The 18023-nt window shown below is 41.0% G+C and overlaps 1 protein-coding gene across 1 annotated transcript in view; it reads left to right on the top strand.

The window, feature by feature from the left end:
- Positions 1 to 18023, top strand: part of SPMIP7 (sperm microtubule inner protein 7) — a 108389-nt gene that overhangs the window by 77626 nt on the left and 12740 nt on the right. The window contains exons 6-7 of the mRNA XM_082259794.1: positions 1740 to 1781; positions 8530 to 8637. Coding sequence (XP_082115920.1) covers positions 1740 to 1781; positions 8530 to 8637 — 150 coding nt within the window. The remainder of the gene's footprint in view (positions 1 to 1739; positions 1782 to 8529; positions 8638 to 18023) is intronic.

Raw genomic sequence — 18023 nt, 5'->3', positions numbered from 1 at the left:
TGGCTATACTCCTCCTGGGTAACCCAGGAGTGCCTTAAGTTCTGCACTCCTGTGACCCATTTTCAGCCATCAGCTGGCTAAAACCCGCTGGCCAAAGTTGGAATCTATCCAGAAGCCTGGACAGGCACTGCAGCCTCCCAGTGAACCACTCCAGTGAGCGCTGGAAGGGCAGAGGGAAGAATTACGCAATCAGCAGTGTTTGATAATTCAGTTCTCAGTGCAGAGCCGGCAGGGATAGATGCAGCATCGGTTTGATGCTGCCCCCACCTGGGTGAGTATAAATCTTTATTTTTTCAAAAGATATACTTCTCTTTTAATTTTAGATGGAACAATAAACTTGAGAAGACTGGATCAAAAGGAACAAAACAACAAAGCTCTGAGGACCAAAGACAAGTTCCATTTTGGGAAAAAAATAAAGCTCTGACCAATGGTGGCCTCCTAAAACGTCCCACCAAAGGATGATTGTGTACCATGCCTTTCGCTAAGCCATTCTGCAGCAATTCTTGAATGTTCGATACCAAAGGAGAAAGCAGGTTCCAGTGCTCCTCCAAAGTTTTCTGTAAAAATAATATATATATATAATATATTATACATAATACTATATATATATATATATATATATATATATATATATATATATATTGCATGCTAGGGTGTAAGTCTTTAGACCTACTCCAAAGTCTAGGGGGAGGATGTGTGGCCATCAGGTTCCTACCTCAACTGCCTTGGGGGAGGGGGGACGAACACATGCACTTTTTTGGTGTTTTAATTTTGCACACTGCACCAGGGGCAACAACTTACTTGTGCACTGGGAGACCTCTTAATAGACTTTTTTTTCTGTCCTGGGCTTTTCCTCGTGTCAAAACAGGGAGAAAACAAAATCAGCAGTTGAAAACTTATGAAGAAATGACTACCTTTCCATGATATTCATTAGTGCTTTAGCTGCATAGAAGCTCTGAAAATAAAAGAAAATACAGACAGAAAGAGAATAAATGAAAGCATACAGGATAGTCAACCCATATCCCTATACTGTCCCAACTCCTAACAGAAAAGCAGGAAAGGGATGGAGCACGTTGGGAGCCCGACAGAGCAGTTCCAGAATAGGCAGCAGCCACAGAGCTGGGAGACAAAAGAGATCCACCCCCAATTCACTGCAGCGAGCTGTGTTGTAATGGGGTAAAGATAGCCAGCAATGCCCAAACCCCCACTGCATGATGTGACAGGCAAATCAAGAGCTGCCATGTTAGATGCCGACCTTCAGAAGTTGGAGCATCCTAAGGAGGCCAGGAAGAAAGGTATCATACAAGAAGGAAGAGGAAAAACAAATAACTATCCAATAGGATTATACGGCCAAAGTAGCAGTAGTTTATACAGCTATCAACATATATCCCAATCTGTAGTTTACACAGCCACAACAGTAGTTAATCTTGTCAGGTCCGGAAGGCATAAAAGCAATCTAAGCACCATAGAGAGAGGAGGAAAAGGTATAGTGAATCCACAAAAGAAGTTTTGGAGCGAGGATGGAAAAAGAACAGTGGCTAGGAGGTTCCGTTTTTTTTATAAGTTAGAGATGGTCTTGGAGAGGTCAGGAGGGTGGAGCTGCCTCACAGTAAGCGGACATGAGGAGGTCCAGGAACAATATGTAATTCTATTTTTATTTTTGAAGAATGTAATGATTTATCTATTTTTTATCAAGTCCTAAAACAGATTAACCCTATTTTCTTCTTTTTTTATTTCAGCATATCTCCATATCCTCGTATCGATCATATCCCAGGTTATTGGTAAGTTTTTGTAGAATTCGGTGTGCAGAACATCTGTTTTCAGCATCAGCACTTACAGCACCCAAAATAATTGAGGATAAAAATGTACTAAAGCATCTTCCTGACCTCTAATTTGTTTGTAATATTTAAAGTGGAATTAACTTCTTCCCGCCCATCATATAGCAGAATGAAGGCCGCAAAGTGGTTAAGTTATCCTAAGTGGGTGTCATATGACGTCTATAAGGATAAGGTCACTCTGACACACCGTATCTCCGATCCCGGTAAAGAGCCTATGATGTAGGCTCTTTACCATGTGATCAGCTGTGTCCAATCACAGCTGGTCCCATCGTAACCAGGAAGTGCCATTTATCAGCTTTCATCAGTTTGTGCTGAAAAGGCGCAAGTAGAGGAGAGCGGATAGACGGCTCTCCTGACAGGGGGGGGGGGGGTCTGCACTGATAGTCAGCACATTGATTATCAGTGCAGACCCATCAAGGATGCCCACTAGAGCCAACCAGGGAAGCCCACTTGAGTCCACTGGGGATGCCAACCTGTGCCCAGCAGGGATGCCAACCCTTGCCCACCAGGGATGTCAATCAGGGCTCATGAACAGTGCCAATCAGTGCCTATTAGGGATGCCACTCAGTGCCCATTAATAATGCCTGTCAGTGCCTCCTCATCAGTGCTGCCTATCAGTGCTGCCCATCAGTGCCCATCAGTGCTGCCCATTGGTGTTGCCTATCAGCGCTGCCTATAAGTGCCCATCTGTGCCACCTATCAGTGCCCATCAGTGCCGCCTATAAGTGCCCATCAATGCTGCATATCAGTGCCACCTTTTAGTGCCCATCAGTGCCATCTATCAGTGCCCAAACTTTTTTTTTTTTTAATTTTTGGTCTTTTTTTATTTGTTTAGCAAAAAAGAAAAAGCCCAGTGGTGATGAAATACCATCAAAAAATGGGGAAAAAATTATAACAATTTTGTTTGGGTACAGTGTTGTATGACTGAGCAATTGTCATTCAAAATGCGACAGCGCTAAAAGCTGAAAATTGGCCTGGGCAGGAAGGGGGTGAACGTGCACTGTATTGAAGTGGTTAAAGTCCACAGTACACGTGTGAAACTGTAGAAAAATCTGTGCTAAATAAGTAAGATTTAAAAAGCAGCTTGCTAAAAAAATTGTGAATACCATTTTTAATACTGTATATGTGTCAAAGCAGCGCTATAGATAAGCAAACAAACAAAAAAAAAAAAATAACAGCAAATAAAATGCAAAAAAAGTGCAATAACGAACAGTGAACTATAAGTGCACAATGAGACAGCAAATATTTAAACATGCACGTTCCAATAAGAAACAGTGGATAGTGGAAGTGCTAGAGAGTGCAATATGGAGCAGCCTTCAACAAATTGCAGATATACATCCAACACTTAACTATGCATAAAAGTAACAACACGTGTATATATAAATGTCTTTATGTAATAATAAAAAAGGAAATTGTGAAGTCGATAGTGAGAACAAAGACCATTAACATGTGTTCTAACTCATGTGTAAAGAGATCCACCACCGGCTCGGAATAATCATCACGCCTCTTACCAGAAAGGATGGGCCAAAGGTTATAATGGCCAAATGCACATAAGATGTCAACACAGGCTGGGCGGTCAGCAAGGAAACGATGGTCATAACTCCACAGTCAATCCCAATGGAATGCCAGGAAACAAATACAAATTTCCATTGTTAAGTCCATAATAAACATCTAAGTTTATTGAAAGCTTACAGAGTTCACTGACAAGCTTCACAGCAGATTGGATCAGCAGGCTAATAGTGTAGAGCAGGGAGCATGGCTAATGCAGCATGGCTCGATGGCTAATGCAGATGGACCATAACCAGAGTGTCAGAAGTCAATTCTCAGTACAGTCCGAACCAAACAGAGTGAACTGGCGCAACAGGGACTGAGAGGTGAACCTCAATAAACCTACTATAGGAACATGTGGGACAGTGACGGACCTGAATGATATCAGAAAAGTCCATGAAGTCCATAAATACGACAGGTGTGTGCACACTTGAAGGCAGCTTGATCACAAGTAGAGAAGAAGAACTTGCAGGATACTAGGAGAGAAGACAAGCGCCACTCTAAGTGCAGTATGACTCAGTATTTATTAAAAATTAACCATACTGGGTACTCACAATATACAAGAAGTTAAAACATGGTGGATGTGTTCTCAAGGGATCGGTTAGTCCAATGCCTGGGCGAGAAGAGACTGATGTGCTCCGAAGATCCGTGTCTAACCGTGCGAATCGGCGATATCCGGACCCAGGGGACACCTACAGCGCTTCCGGCGGCAGACTTCCGGGTTGGGCGTGGAGCGCAGAGCGTGGGATGTGATGACGTAGGCGACGCGTTGTCGGAGCATGCGCTCCTTCCTCAGGATATCGCCGATTCCCACGGTTAGACACGGATCTTCGGAGCACATCAGTCTCTTCTCGCCCAGGCATTGGACTAACCGATCCCTTGAGAACACATCCACCATGTTTTAACTTCTTGTATATTGTGAGTACCCAGTATGGTTAATTTTTAATAAATACCGAGTCATACTGCACTTAGAGTGGCGCTTGTCTTCTCTCTCAGTACAGTCCGGGAGTTTTGAGCTAATCACAGTGTCAGAAGTCAAGTTCAAGTACAGCACAGAAAGTCAGTGTTTTTCAAGCGCCAGCAAGCGTTCGTCGGCATCCAGCCGGCGTCAAGACAGCGTTGAAAGACATTTTTCTCCAAAGTGTCCCATTTGTACCTAGTTGAGCCAGAGGAGTATCCCACTCATTCCCTTCTCCCATTCCCAATATCAAATAAACAAAACAAACCAAAGATGCCGGACTGGTCTTTGACTCAAATCTCACACTTGGGTATTCAGCTTAAAGGGGCTGCTGGCATTTCCGGTAACCATGGCAGACCCACATCAGGCCCAATGCCTGGAAATCCTGCTACGCTTTTATGTAACAACACTGAAGAAATTACACTTTGCTACAATGTAAAGTAGTGAGTGTACAGCTTGTATAACAGTGTAAATGTGCTGTCCCCTCAAAATAACTCAACAACCAGCCATTAATGTCTAAACCACTGTCAACAAAAGTCAGTACACCCCTAAGTGGATATGTCCAAATTGGGCCCAAAGTGTCAATATTTTGTGTGGCCACCATTATTTTCCAGCACTGCCTTAACCCTCTTGGGCATGGAGTTCGCCAGAGCTTCACAGGTTGCCACTGGAGTCCTCTTCCACTCCTCCATGATGACATCACAGAGCTGGTGGATCTTAGATACCTTGTGCTCTTTCATCTTTCGTTTGAGGATGCCCCACAGATGCTCAATAGAGTTTGGGTCTGGAGACATGCTTAGCCAGTCCATCACCTTTACCCTCAGCTTCTTTAGCAAAGCAATGGTCCTCTTGGAGGTGTGTTTGGGGTCGTTATCATGTTGGAATACTGCCCTGCAGTCCAGTCTCCAAAGGGAGGCGATCATGCTCTGCTTCAGTATGTCACAGTACATGTTGGCATTCATGGTTCCCTCAATGAACTGTAACTTCTCAGTGCCAGCAGCACTTATGCAGCCCCAGACCATTACACTCCCGCCACCATGCTTGACTGTAGGTAAGAAACACTTGTCTTTATACTCCTCACCTGGTTGCCGCCACACACGCTTGACACCTCCTGATCAGACCACAAGACATGGTTCCAGTAATCCATGTCCTTAGTCTGCTTGTCTTCAGCAAACTGTTTGCGGGCTTTCTTGTGCATCATCTTTAGAAGAGGATTTCTTCTGGGACAACAGCCATGCAGACTAGTTTGATGCAGTGTGCAGCGTATAGTCTGAGCACTGACAGGCTGACCCCCCACACCTTCAACCTCTGCAGCAATGCTGGGAGGACTTATATGTCTATTTCCAAAAGACAACCTCTGGATATGACGCTGAGCACATGCACTCAACTTCTTTGGTCGACCATGGCGAGGCCTGTTCTGAGTGGAACCTGTCCTGTTAAACCGCTGTATGGTCTTGGCCCCCCCTGCTGCAGCTCAGTTTCAGGGTCTTGGCAGTCTTCTTGAAGCCTAGGCCATCTTTATGGAGAGCAACAATTCTTTTTTTCAGATCCTCTGAGTTGTTTTGCCATGAGGTGCCATGTTGAACTTCCAGTGACCAGTATGAGAGAGTGAGAGCGATAACACCAAATTTAACACACCTGCTGCCCATTCACACCTGAGACCTTGTAACACCAACGAGTCACATGACACCGGGGAGGGAAAATGGCTAATTGGGCCCAATTTGGACATGTTTACTTAGGAGTGTACTCACTTTTGTTGCCAGCGGTTTAGACATTAATGGCTGTGTGTTGAGTTATTTTGAGGGGACATCAAATTTACACTGTTATAAAAACTGTACACTCACTACTTTACATTGTAGCAAAGTGTAATTTCTTCAGTGTTGTCACATAGATAGAAAGATATAATAAAATATTTACAAAAATGTGAGGGGTGTACTCAGTTTTGTGAGATACTGTGTATGTTTGCACATTTGTTTTTACTTTTACGCATGGTAAAAAATGCCTCACGACCTGTCTCAGTCAGCCCTGGCTCCTCTCACCAATCCAGCACTGTCCCATCTGCAGCACTGTTCCTCCACTTCATGGTCTCACAGGAGGCGCATGCAGCAGCAGGGGCGTGTCTTACCTGCACTGTGTTTGCTTATGGACACACACAGCCCATATCAGGAGTGTGCCCACATGGGTTGCTAAAGGGGCAACTGGAGGACGGGGGAGTGGATATCATCGGCAGGGGTCGCCAGAAAAGGAGGTAAGGGACCGCTCTGTGCAAAATTAATGCACAGAGCTGTTAAGTATAATATCTTTAGTTTTTTAAAGCAAAAAAATATATCTTTTAGTATCCCTTTAATAATGCAAAAAGTAGTGCTGACATGGTCATGCGTTTACTGCTGTCTGCATTAGTACACTGTGAATGCTGGGCACCATGGTGACCACCCCTCAAGGGTCAGAGTCAGACATCCTGCAGTTACAGTATACTCTAAGTCTTTATAGTGAGTAGAAAAGATGTTCTAAGTACTTTTCTTTTAATACGGTTATTAAACATATTTATTCATTACCCCATGACAGAAAACATCTTTGCAAATTGACGGTTAGACTAAAAATATTGCAAAAACTATAATAGGAAGTAAATTTAGCTGATCCACATGGTGATTAAGTAACCAGTGTGACATTAAGTGAAAAAAAAATTTTTGTTTAACAAAAAAAAACACTAATAAAAATATTGCATTGCCTATGCTTTGTGAATTTAACTTCCAAACGAACATCATTATGAAAGGTGAAGTATCATTGGTTGATGGCTCAAAGCCTAATATTACCCATTTCTGCCCCTTTGCTAATGATCCAGGCAATGGAGAAGCAATAAGCAGCTTCTCCATAAATTTCAGACATCCTTTACTCTTTTAAGACAAAAAAATCAGCACGAATAAGTGGACAAACCAATATAAAGCCAGGTAACTCTGGATGGAAATATCTGAAAGCCTTACTGATGTTTCAAACTGCTATTTATTTATAGTTCTCTACCCCCACATACTGTATATTACTATTTGCCACTGATATGTGCTTGGAAATGCTTTATGCTGGCCATACACGCGCAGAATTTCGGCCAAAAATGGTTGTTTTAGGAAAGATCGTTCGAAAACGGTCCGTTCGTGAACACAAGTTTACCAACGATTTCGATCATGTGCCCGGCTAATGTCGATGGATCCATAGCGAAAACTTTTATCGTTTCTACAAAAGTTTTTACGTGTATGGTAAAATTGAAATGAAAATAATATTCTGACTCGTATTGTGCATGTTATTGAACGATCATTATGATCATGAAAACGATTATGTAAAAGAGTTTATTCTGTAAATTAGTGGCCAACTCGCTTTCGACCGACGAATAATCGTTCAGTCTGCAAACGGCCAAAATTCTGTGCGTGTATGGCCAGCGTTAGGCCCCCTTCACACTTGTGCAACTTGTCATGCAACTTTGAACATCAGAGTTGCACGACATGTCGTTCCCCATGTTATCCAATAATACCCATTCATATATACGCAATTTAAAGTTGCAGCAATTTCAAAGTAGTTCATGTACTACTTTGGTCCGGCTTTACTGCAACTTAAGGGCCATAGACTTCAATGTTAACCCTCAGAAGTTGCAAGAAAGTCATACCTGAATGTTATACAATGCAACTTGTGTGCAACAGTTGTCTATTTAAACTTGTCAAAGCCAAAGTTGCACCCATCCAAAAACTGCGTCAAAGTTGCACTCCAAAGTTGGCGCAACTTTGAAATCGTACGAGTGTAAAGGGGTCTTAAAATACCAGTTTTTGTCAGTAAAAAATGCCAGTTTGTGCCTCCCTATTTAAGTGCTATGTACTAAGAGTGACAGCTATACCCCTAATACACCCCTAATACACCCCTAATCACAAGCATGCTCACACAGACTTGCATTGCAAAGGAAGAGAGGGATGTGTCAGACCAGTTATATTACTGAGTGCTGATTACTGACAGCACTTGCTTTATCCATAGCGCGTATTTAAAATTTACAGTTATATTTATACACCCTCTACAACTTCTGTATCAGGAAAATGGTGGTATTGCTATATGAAAGAAGATTGTTTGTGCAACAGCTATCTGACTGCATGCTCTATCTATTTCGATGACTTTGGGCCTAAATGTTCTTTTTTTTTTTTTTTCAAACAGTGGTTTTACTGGCTCTGTGAATACTGATGACATTGACAATCCCCGAGAAGTCTTCACACCTTTTACCAAAGTTCGAACATTGCAGCCTCGTTACACAGCAACAGCACAGTATGTATTTGTGCTCTCCTTAGTGATTTGTGCAATGATTGCAAGTGAAGAGTTCAGTTATACATCAAAACATGTTGTTTTTCAGTGTACTTGTTAGCCTATAACTGTATGCCTCAAAATGTAATCTGATAAATCCCTGACAGCTTGGGGTAATAATTGTTCAAATCTACTATATAACAAATGGACACCTGAAACAGTTCAGTAAGTTCCTTCAGTAAGTAAAGCCTGCACACCAGCAGGTTCCCAGTCATATCTGTACAGTGAAATGCCGTTTGGAATAAGGGAACTGGGGTATCCAGAGAGACAAACTCTTGAGCACATTAGTAAAATCATTTTTTATCACTATACAAGGCTGCTTGTAGACTTTAACCACTTCCTGACAAGCCACCATAGTTATACTGCGGCAGGTCGGCTCTGTTACTTGAAACAACGTACATGTACATTGATCCTCCTTGATCCCCTTCAGTCTGGATTTCGCTGGCAACACTCCACAGAAACTTCTCTCCTAAAACTTACAAATGACTTACTAACAGCTAAAACCAATGGTCGCTACTCAATACTCTTACTCTTGGACCTCTCTGCTGTCTTTGATACTGTTGACCACCCCCTCCTTCTCAAAAAAACTCAGTTTGCTCGGTCTCCGTGGCTGTGCTCTCCATTGCTTCGAATCTTACCTATCTCACCGCACCTTCAGTGTCACTTACAATTCCACTTACTCCCCTGCAACTCCTCTTACTGTTGGGGTCCCCCAAGGTTCTGTCCTTGGACCGCTACTATTCTCAATCTATACCTCCTCCCTGGGTCAGCTAATAGTCTCCCATGGCTTCCACTACCATTTCTATGCTGATGACACCCAAATCTACCTCTCTACCCCTCAGCTCACCCCATCAGTCTCCTCCCGCATCACTGATCTACTAACAGACATATCAGTCTGGATGTCTCACCACTTCCTCAAACTGAATCTATCTAAAACCGAGCTCATAATATTTCCTCCTCCACGTGCCCCTTCCCCGGAATTCTCTGTCAAGATCAATGGAACAACTATTAGTCCTTCCACACCTGCCAGGGTGCTAGGGGTAACCCTGGACTCTGCACTGTCCTTTCAGGCTCACATCCAATCCCTGTCCAAATCATGCCGCCTTAACCTCCGCAACATCGCTAGAATACGGCCCTTTTTAACCAATGACACCACCAAGCTTTTAATTCACACCCTGGTTATCTCTCGCCTCGACTATTGCAACTCCCTCCTCATTGGATTACCCTTACATAGATTATCCCCCCTTCAATCCATAATGAATGCTGCTGCAAGGCTTATCCACCTTACCAATCATTCAGTGTCCTCCACCCCTCTCTGCCAATCCCTTCACTGGCTTCCACTCACCCAACGAATAAAATTCAAAGTGCTAACAATAGTTTACAAAGCCATCCACAACTCTGTACCCAGATACATCACTAACCTGATCTTAAAATATCAACCAAGCTGCTCTCTTCGGTCCTCCCAAGACCTCCTGCTATCTAGCTCCCTTGTCACCTCTTCCCATGCTCGCCTCCAGGATTTCTCCAGAGTTTCTCCCATTCTTTGGAACTCTCTACCCCTAATCTATCCATCTTTAGACAATCCCTGAAAACCCTTCTCTTTAAAGAAGCCTACCCGGCTACTAACTAATAACACTGTTTCACTTGCTCCATCAGCTCATCCCCCACAGCTATTGCCTTTAGTATCAATTGACCCTCCCTTTTAGATTGTAAGCTCTTACGAGCAGGGCCCTCTGATTCCTTTTGTTCCAAATTGTATTGGAACTGTAATGTCTGCCTTCATTTTGTTAAGCGCTGCGCAAACTGTTGGTGCTATATAAATCCTGTATAATAATAATGTACATCGCTTTGTGTAGCAGTTAGTGTGGGCGCGCGCCGGCGTAGGCACGCACACGCGCCGATTGGCTAGAGGGGGAGCCAGCCAGCAGGTCCTGCAGCCGCGATGTCCGCCAAGCACCCGCGATTGCTCCCCATGGAGACAGAACAGCGGTCTACCAATGTAAACACAACAAACCGCTGTTTTGTCAGTGATGAACACAGGGATCCTGTGTTCCTCCTATTTAGGAAAACAGGTCTCTGTTTTCATCCAGTGAGCCCATCCCCCACACAGTTAGAAAGCATCTCCTAGGCACACATTTAACCCTTTGATCGCCCCTGGTGTTAACCTCTTCCCTTCCAGTGTCATTATTAGTACAGTAACAGTGCATATTTTAGCACTAATTACTGTAGTAATGTCACTGGTCCCCCCAAAAGTTTCAAAAGTGTCAGTTAACCACTTGCCAACCGCTCACGTTGCTGCTACCACAGCAGAGTGGCTCGGCTGGGTCCAGCGACGTAGACCTACGTCACTGGATTCCTCCATCCCTCGGCGTAAATTGGCCTAAATTGGCCTAAAATGTTAAAAAATTTTGATTTATAATTTTTTTTTGGGGAATGTTATATATCAGAATGTGAAAAAATATTGTTTTTTTTTTTTCAATATTGTCGCTCTTTTTTTCAAAAATTAAAGCTCTATTTGTGGGGAAAAAAAGGACATCACTTTAATTTGGGTACAGCGTCACACGACCGCGCAATTGTCCGTTAAAATAACGCAGTGCTGAATCGCAAAATAAAGCCTGGTTAGGAATGGGGTAAAATCTTCCGGTCTTAAAGGGGTTAAAAATACGCTCATTGAGAATTTTTTGTCAAAGACATGTAGCTAAATACATTTTGGCCTAAATATATGGCAAAAATTTAATATATTGGATATAACAAGTATAACAAGCATGTTTGGTATTCAATAATTTTTTTACTTCTGGAAAAATATTTTAGCTTTTTTTTTTAAAGAGTACCTGTCATGCCCTATTCCTATTGTTTACATTCCTTGTAATAGGAATAAAAGTTATTGAAAAATAAAAATGTAAGGGAAAGTGTAAAAATAAAAATAATAAAATAAACAATAAAAAAGAAAATGAAAGTGCCCCCGTCCTCTCGTGTTTGCACACAGAAGGGAACCCATACGTAGGTCGCACCCACATATGTAAACGGCGTTCAAAACACACATGTGAGATATCACCTCAAACCTTAGAGTGGGAGCAATATTTCTAGCACAGGAACTCCTCTGTAGCTCTAAACTGGTAGACTGTAAAATATTGCAAAGCGTGGCCTGTGGAGGTTTTTAAGTACCGAAGTTTGTGCCATTCCACAAGTGTGTGCAATTTTAAAGTGTGACATGTTAGGTATCTATTTACTCAGCATAACATTTATTCTTACCATTATACAAAAAAAATTGGGGTAAATATTGTTTTTTTTTTTTTTTGTTTTTTTTTGTTTTTTAATTCATGAAAGGGTTTATTTTTCCCCAAAAATCGCGTTTGAAAAATTGCTGCGCAAAATACTGTGTGACATAAAAAATTGCAACAACTGCCATTTTAATCCCTAGGGTCTCTGCTAAAAAAATAAATAAATTATATATATATATATACAGTATATATATATATACAATATATATATATATATATATATATATATATATATGTGTGTGTGTGTGTGTGTGTGTATGTGTGTAGAGATATAGGTATATAATATAATGTTTGGTGGTTCAGTGTAATTTTCTAGCAAATAATTATGATTTTTACATGTAGGAGAGAAGTGCCAGAATTGGCTTGGGTGGCAAGTGGTTAAAAAAATAAAAATAAAGCACAACACCAAATGTTTTCATAAAATTACTGAGCATGGTCACAAGGTGAACTTCAAAGCAGCTGCTTCTTTTTAAAAATATATAAATAAAGGGAATGTATAGTATTTATACTAACATTTTTTTTTTTCTTTTAGCATATAAAAAAGTTCTTTTTTGAGACATGTAAATATAAACATGTGTATATGTATGTGAATGTTAAATTCTTACTTGTAAAATAGATATTTAATATAAATAATCAAAAATAGTAATATAAAAAGTAATATTAAAATTAATTGTTAGTGTATTTTTGCTTAAACTCTGAAATATTAATACAGTAGAGCACAAATAACTAAAAATGATTGTGAAATGCTGAACCTGAAAAGCAGAGAATTGACAAATTCTTCTTATAAACAAAACGAACAAACTCACATTTGTAAAAAGAGACAATAAATATATACAGAATATAATTTTAATCGATGTCGTTTAAGTTGCATTTACTTGCTTGGCCACAAGATGTCTCTATGTTGCCATACATTGGAAAGGCTTGTCCGAGTTTCAAACTTACTGGCTTAAATGAGGATTTCTTTTCAACATAAAAAGAAATACATTTGTGAACTTTTTCTATCTGTTAACAGTAATTCTTGTAACATTCAAAAGTCTTGTTAGGGTCCTTTCACACGGATGGTCCGTATGTCTGTTTTTCATCCCATTTTTTTGCGGATGAAAAACGGACATAATGCATGTCAATGGGATTGCAGATGTCAACGGATGACCATCCGCTGACATCTGATTTGCGTCCTTTCCTATCAGTTCCGTTTTATGGAACGGAAGAGAACCCCGATTTTTCTTCTTTTTAAAAAAACGGAATGGACGCAAAAACGGATGTCAGCGGCGTCATCCGCTGACATCCGCAATCCCATTGACATACATTATCTCCGTTTATCATCCGCAAACAGATGGGATGATAAACGGACATACGGACCGGATGACACAAGGGTCAGAAAAAAAAAGAAGTGCCAGAGCGGATCAAAAAACGGTCCGCCCCGTGTCAAAGGACCCTAACTCCAATTAAAAATGTCCTTTTCCTTTTCCCAGATACAGCACAAATGGGACGATAACTATTTAGGCCTGGTTCACACCTATGCACTTTTTAGTGCGTTTTCAGTTTTGCAGAAACACACTACAGTCCATTTAACATGGTTTCCTATGGGTCACATTCACATCTGTACATTTTATAGAAAGGGCCAGGGACCAGCAGGTTGGTTCCATAGACTTCAATGAATCAAAAACGTGTATTGAAAAACGCAAAATGCACCTGGAATATGCATCAACTGCAACCTGCATAGGTGTGAACCAGGCCTTAAATGGAATCTGTATAACTTTTTTTTTCTTCCTAGCTTAATTGAACCCTTTGTACTTTTTACTGTGATGAAGTTAGGATATTAGGTTCTTTTTCGTTGCTAAGTGCTGCAGCAAGGGGTAAAATACCATGTTCTGGCAGCACTTTGGAGAGTCAAACCACTGCCCACACACATCCCTCTACCTCTCCACTCCCATTCCCATTCCCACACACCTCCAATCAATAGTTCTGTTGCTTTCTGATTGGAGCGGTTTGCAGTGGGAGTGTCAGACCTCTGGAATTCCCAGGCCACTATGTTATGTGTCAAAGCACGGTACTACTCCCCAACGTGCTGTCAGCACAAGGTATTTTACCTTTTGCTGCAGTTCTTAGCAGTTGAAAAAAAAGAGTAGCATATTCAGCCTGACTATAATACATACAGAGAATCTTAAAATGATCAACATGTTTATAAATGCATAGCTCCCATCTGTCCCTGATTTTAAGGGACTGTCCCTCATTCAGAACAAAGTCCCACGGCCCCCGTTTCCTCCTCATCTGTCCCTCATTTTGGCCTGATCTATATAGTTGTATAGAAAGTGCACAACTTATCTATCAAAATATGTTTTTCAATGCTAAATATTTCATCACATTTCTAAATCGCTATATCTGTAAATTCCAAAAGATAGTAAAAAGGAATAGAAGTGGTAAAAAAAGCACTTGTTTTTTGTACAATTCTCCTTTAAGGGGTGGGCGTGGTAGAGGGTGTGTCCTATGCCTACATACTTTTGCTAATATAAACCAAAAAAGAGAGCGGCACTCACGGGTCTTGAAAGGTAAACACACAATGATGGTTTTATTCAACATTTCGATGAGGTACAAGCTCGTCTTTTTCAGGAACTTTTGCTAATAGATTTCCCTTATTCTCATCTCAGAAGGTTGGATGTATGTAAATGGTCATAACAATGTATTTTATTTTTCTGTGAATTTAATCTCCTCAATGCTGGGCATACACAGTGACCATGGCTATGGATGTATGTGAATGGATGCAGCCATTGGTGGAAGTTTGTGACAAGTTATAGGATGAAATGCATGCGTGCCGAGGAAGGGAACATATCTTGTTTAGGGGAAAACAACTGTGGCATACCAAGCTAAAAATGAAATGGATTTAGTACGTTATAAGCGAAAGGTTATATTTGGTGAGTGCAGGTGTAGAAGGAAACACAGATTTATTGAAGGATTTGGAGAAAACAGGATGCTGAAGATGGGAGAACCCAAGTGTAGGGTTCAAATATGGGGTAGGAGAAACACCGGTGTGATCTGGGCTTGGGACAGCACTAGGGCATGCATAGGTCATACACAGGAGCAGGGCCGGCCTTACCATGGGTCCCGCTGGGTCCATTGGACCTAGGGAGAACTTTGAGAGGGGTAGCAAATTGACTCCCAATATTTTTTTTCCAGCAGTTTTGTGTGTCATCAGTTTGTGGAGCGTTACGGGAGGCATTTCCCCATCTCATACTGCCACCCGTAGTGCAAAGTGATGAGTATGAGGAGGCAGAGTGTCGGGGAAAGTCCCTCATTTAATCGTGCTGTGCGCAATGATGTAAGACATCAGCGCACTTCATCTCACGCAGGGCAGGCTGGATCTTCTAGGGTGGTGGGGGTGCGGCAGACACAGGAGCGACAGGAGAACAGACAGTGGGTATTTGGTGGACCAGTCTGGTGGTGAGTTATAGAAGAAGATAACAGTATAAAGTAAAACTTTGGATTGCGAGCATTATTCATTCCGGTAATCCAAAGCACTCTTATATCAAAGTGAATTTCCCCATAAGAAATAATGGAAACTCAGATGATTCATTCCACAACCATTTATTCACAAGTTCTTCAGTTTATAGTCCATATAAAAAGATTATAACAATGTCATGGGATGTGCAACCATAAAAATGTCCATCCACAAATAGCACCTCCACAAGGGGATTAGAAGCAAAATCCAGCAGGAGCTAGAGTATAAAAGAGAAAAGAGCCTCCTCTACGTGTAGCAATATGGTTACATTTAATGAAGGTACAACATTTAGGACCTCACATGGTTGATGAATAAAAGAGGCACTTCTAAGTATGCAGGCATCCGGGGTAAAGCGGTCCACATAGACCATCCTCCACACCGCCGGCTCTCACCACTGTCAGTCTGCATTCGTGACCGGGAAGACTAGTCTGCAGTAGAGCGGTCTGAAAGCAAGGCTTGAAGCGCTCGTGGAGCGCAGCGCGGAAGGGATGACGTCGATGGCGGTGCGGAGGACAGTCTATGTGGGCAGCTTTACCCCGGGTGCCTGCATACTAAGATGTGCCTAAATATTGTATCTTCATTAAATATAACCATATTACTACACTTAGAGGCGCCTCTCTTTTATACTCAGTTGTGATGATGCTACTTGTATATCAAATCAAAAATTATGTAAAAATTTTGCTGGTCTTGCAAAGCGCTCTCAAACCAAGTTACTCTCAAACCAAGGTTTTACTGCATATAATATTTTGAACATTTTATATATAATGGATGTGGGGGCCTTTTGGTGGGCCTGTTTTTTTTTTTTTTTTGAGGAAGAATTTCATTCTTGGACCCAGGCTTCACAATGTCTTGGGCCAGCCCTGGGCAGGAGGATAACATTTTGATAGGAATGTGGGTTTGGGGTTGAGGTGACACATTTGAAAAATCCTTACTTGAAAGGTACATCAGACATGTGAGCACCATGACAACAGAAATACAGTTTTTTCCTTTTATGTACCTCCATGCAATACATCCATGTACTTCTGTGTATCAATATTCAATATTTTTACTATCTTTAATACTTTCCAATTCCCAGCCTCCTTATTTAACAATACTGATAAGTCCTCAAAAATGATAGATATTTCAGGAATTATTTGTTGGTGACATTTTAGATACAAATTATGTTTTGACAATTATCTATTTGTAAAGTATGTGTACTATATCTAACGTTTTTGGTATTTGACAGTGCAGAATGCACTTTGTATGCCATTAGTTGAGGATTAAACTATATCAAGGACATGCTGCTCTCCAATTGTTGTTGTTGTTTTTTTCTTCTTTATATCACCCTTTTAGCCCTTTTTTTTTTTTTTCAAAGCCTGAATTTTTCTGGCATCCCACTGCCTTTTAGTAGTATTTGATCACCATAAAATACATTCTCCATTCTAATCAATTATATCTAATTTTTAAACATGTGAAAACATTTTTCTTGATCATCCATTTAACCACTTCAGCTCCATAAGGTTTTACCTCCTTAATTTTTGCCATGGGGCACTGCGCTAATTTAACTGGCAACTGAGTTCTCATGCAACGCTGTACCCAAATAAAATTGATATCATTTTTTTCACAAAAATAGGGCTTTCTTTTGGTGGTATTTGATCACCTCTGGGTTGTTGTTGTTGTTGTTGTTTTTTTTTTTTATTTATTTATTTATTTATTTTATTCTATAAATGAAAAAAGACTGACAAATTTGAAAAAAAACTAAAACCAAAAAACAATATTTTATACTTTCTGCTATGTAGCACTATCCCCATCCTTGTTCCCATTTGCTCGTTACTCAATGAACAGTCCAAGGTATTTGGTTTTGTATTTATTGTTGGAACTAGGATGCAAGAAGGTAATAGTGGGATACTCCAACTGAACTATTCACAGTAGATAAGGACAACTCTCACTTAGCCTCACACCATTATAGGTTGAACTGGATGGACTGATGTCTTTTTTCAACCTCACTAACTATATGTAACTATGTAACCATGACACAGATCTGTACTCACAGTAGGCAGATCCTTTCTGGTGTCTCCCTACCAGTCAGCTCTGCAGGACCTCTGGATTCAGCTTCTCTCTTTGACTTTCAGGCCCTCAGATAAACTACCAAAGGCTGCATGGAAACTTCTACAGAGGAGGGGCAGCCGCCCCCTCCCTCCGGGACCCTGCTCTCCAGCCGAAGACCCCGAGCACTGTATTAGTGTCACTGATTCCCACAACGTGTCAAAAGTGTCAGTTATTGTCCAATTGTCCGCAGTAATATTGCAGTCCCGCTATAAGTCACTGATCACCGCCATAACCCATATAAAAAAATGTATCCCATAGTTTGTAGATGCTATACCGTTTGCGTAAACCAATAATTATACCCTTTTTATTTTTGTTTTTTTTTTACCAAAATCATGTAACAGAATACATATTGCCCTAAATTTATGAAGAAATCGTTTTTTTTTTTTTGTTTTTTTTTGTCGGTATTTTAATGTTTATAGCGCAAAAAATAAAAAACAGTGGTAATCAAATACCATCAAAAAAAAGGTCCATTTGTCATAAATGTT

The sequence above is a fragment of the Pelophylax lessonae genome, assembly GCF_965119305.1.
Source record: "Pelophylax lessonae genome assembly, chromosome: 5".
Lineage (NCBI taxonomy): Eukaryota > Metazoa > Chordata > Amphibia > Anura > Ranidae > Pelophylax > Pelophylax lessonae.
This window is presented reverse-complemented; position numbering and strand designations above follow the sequence as displayed.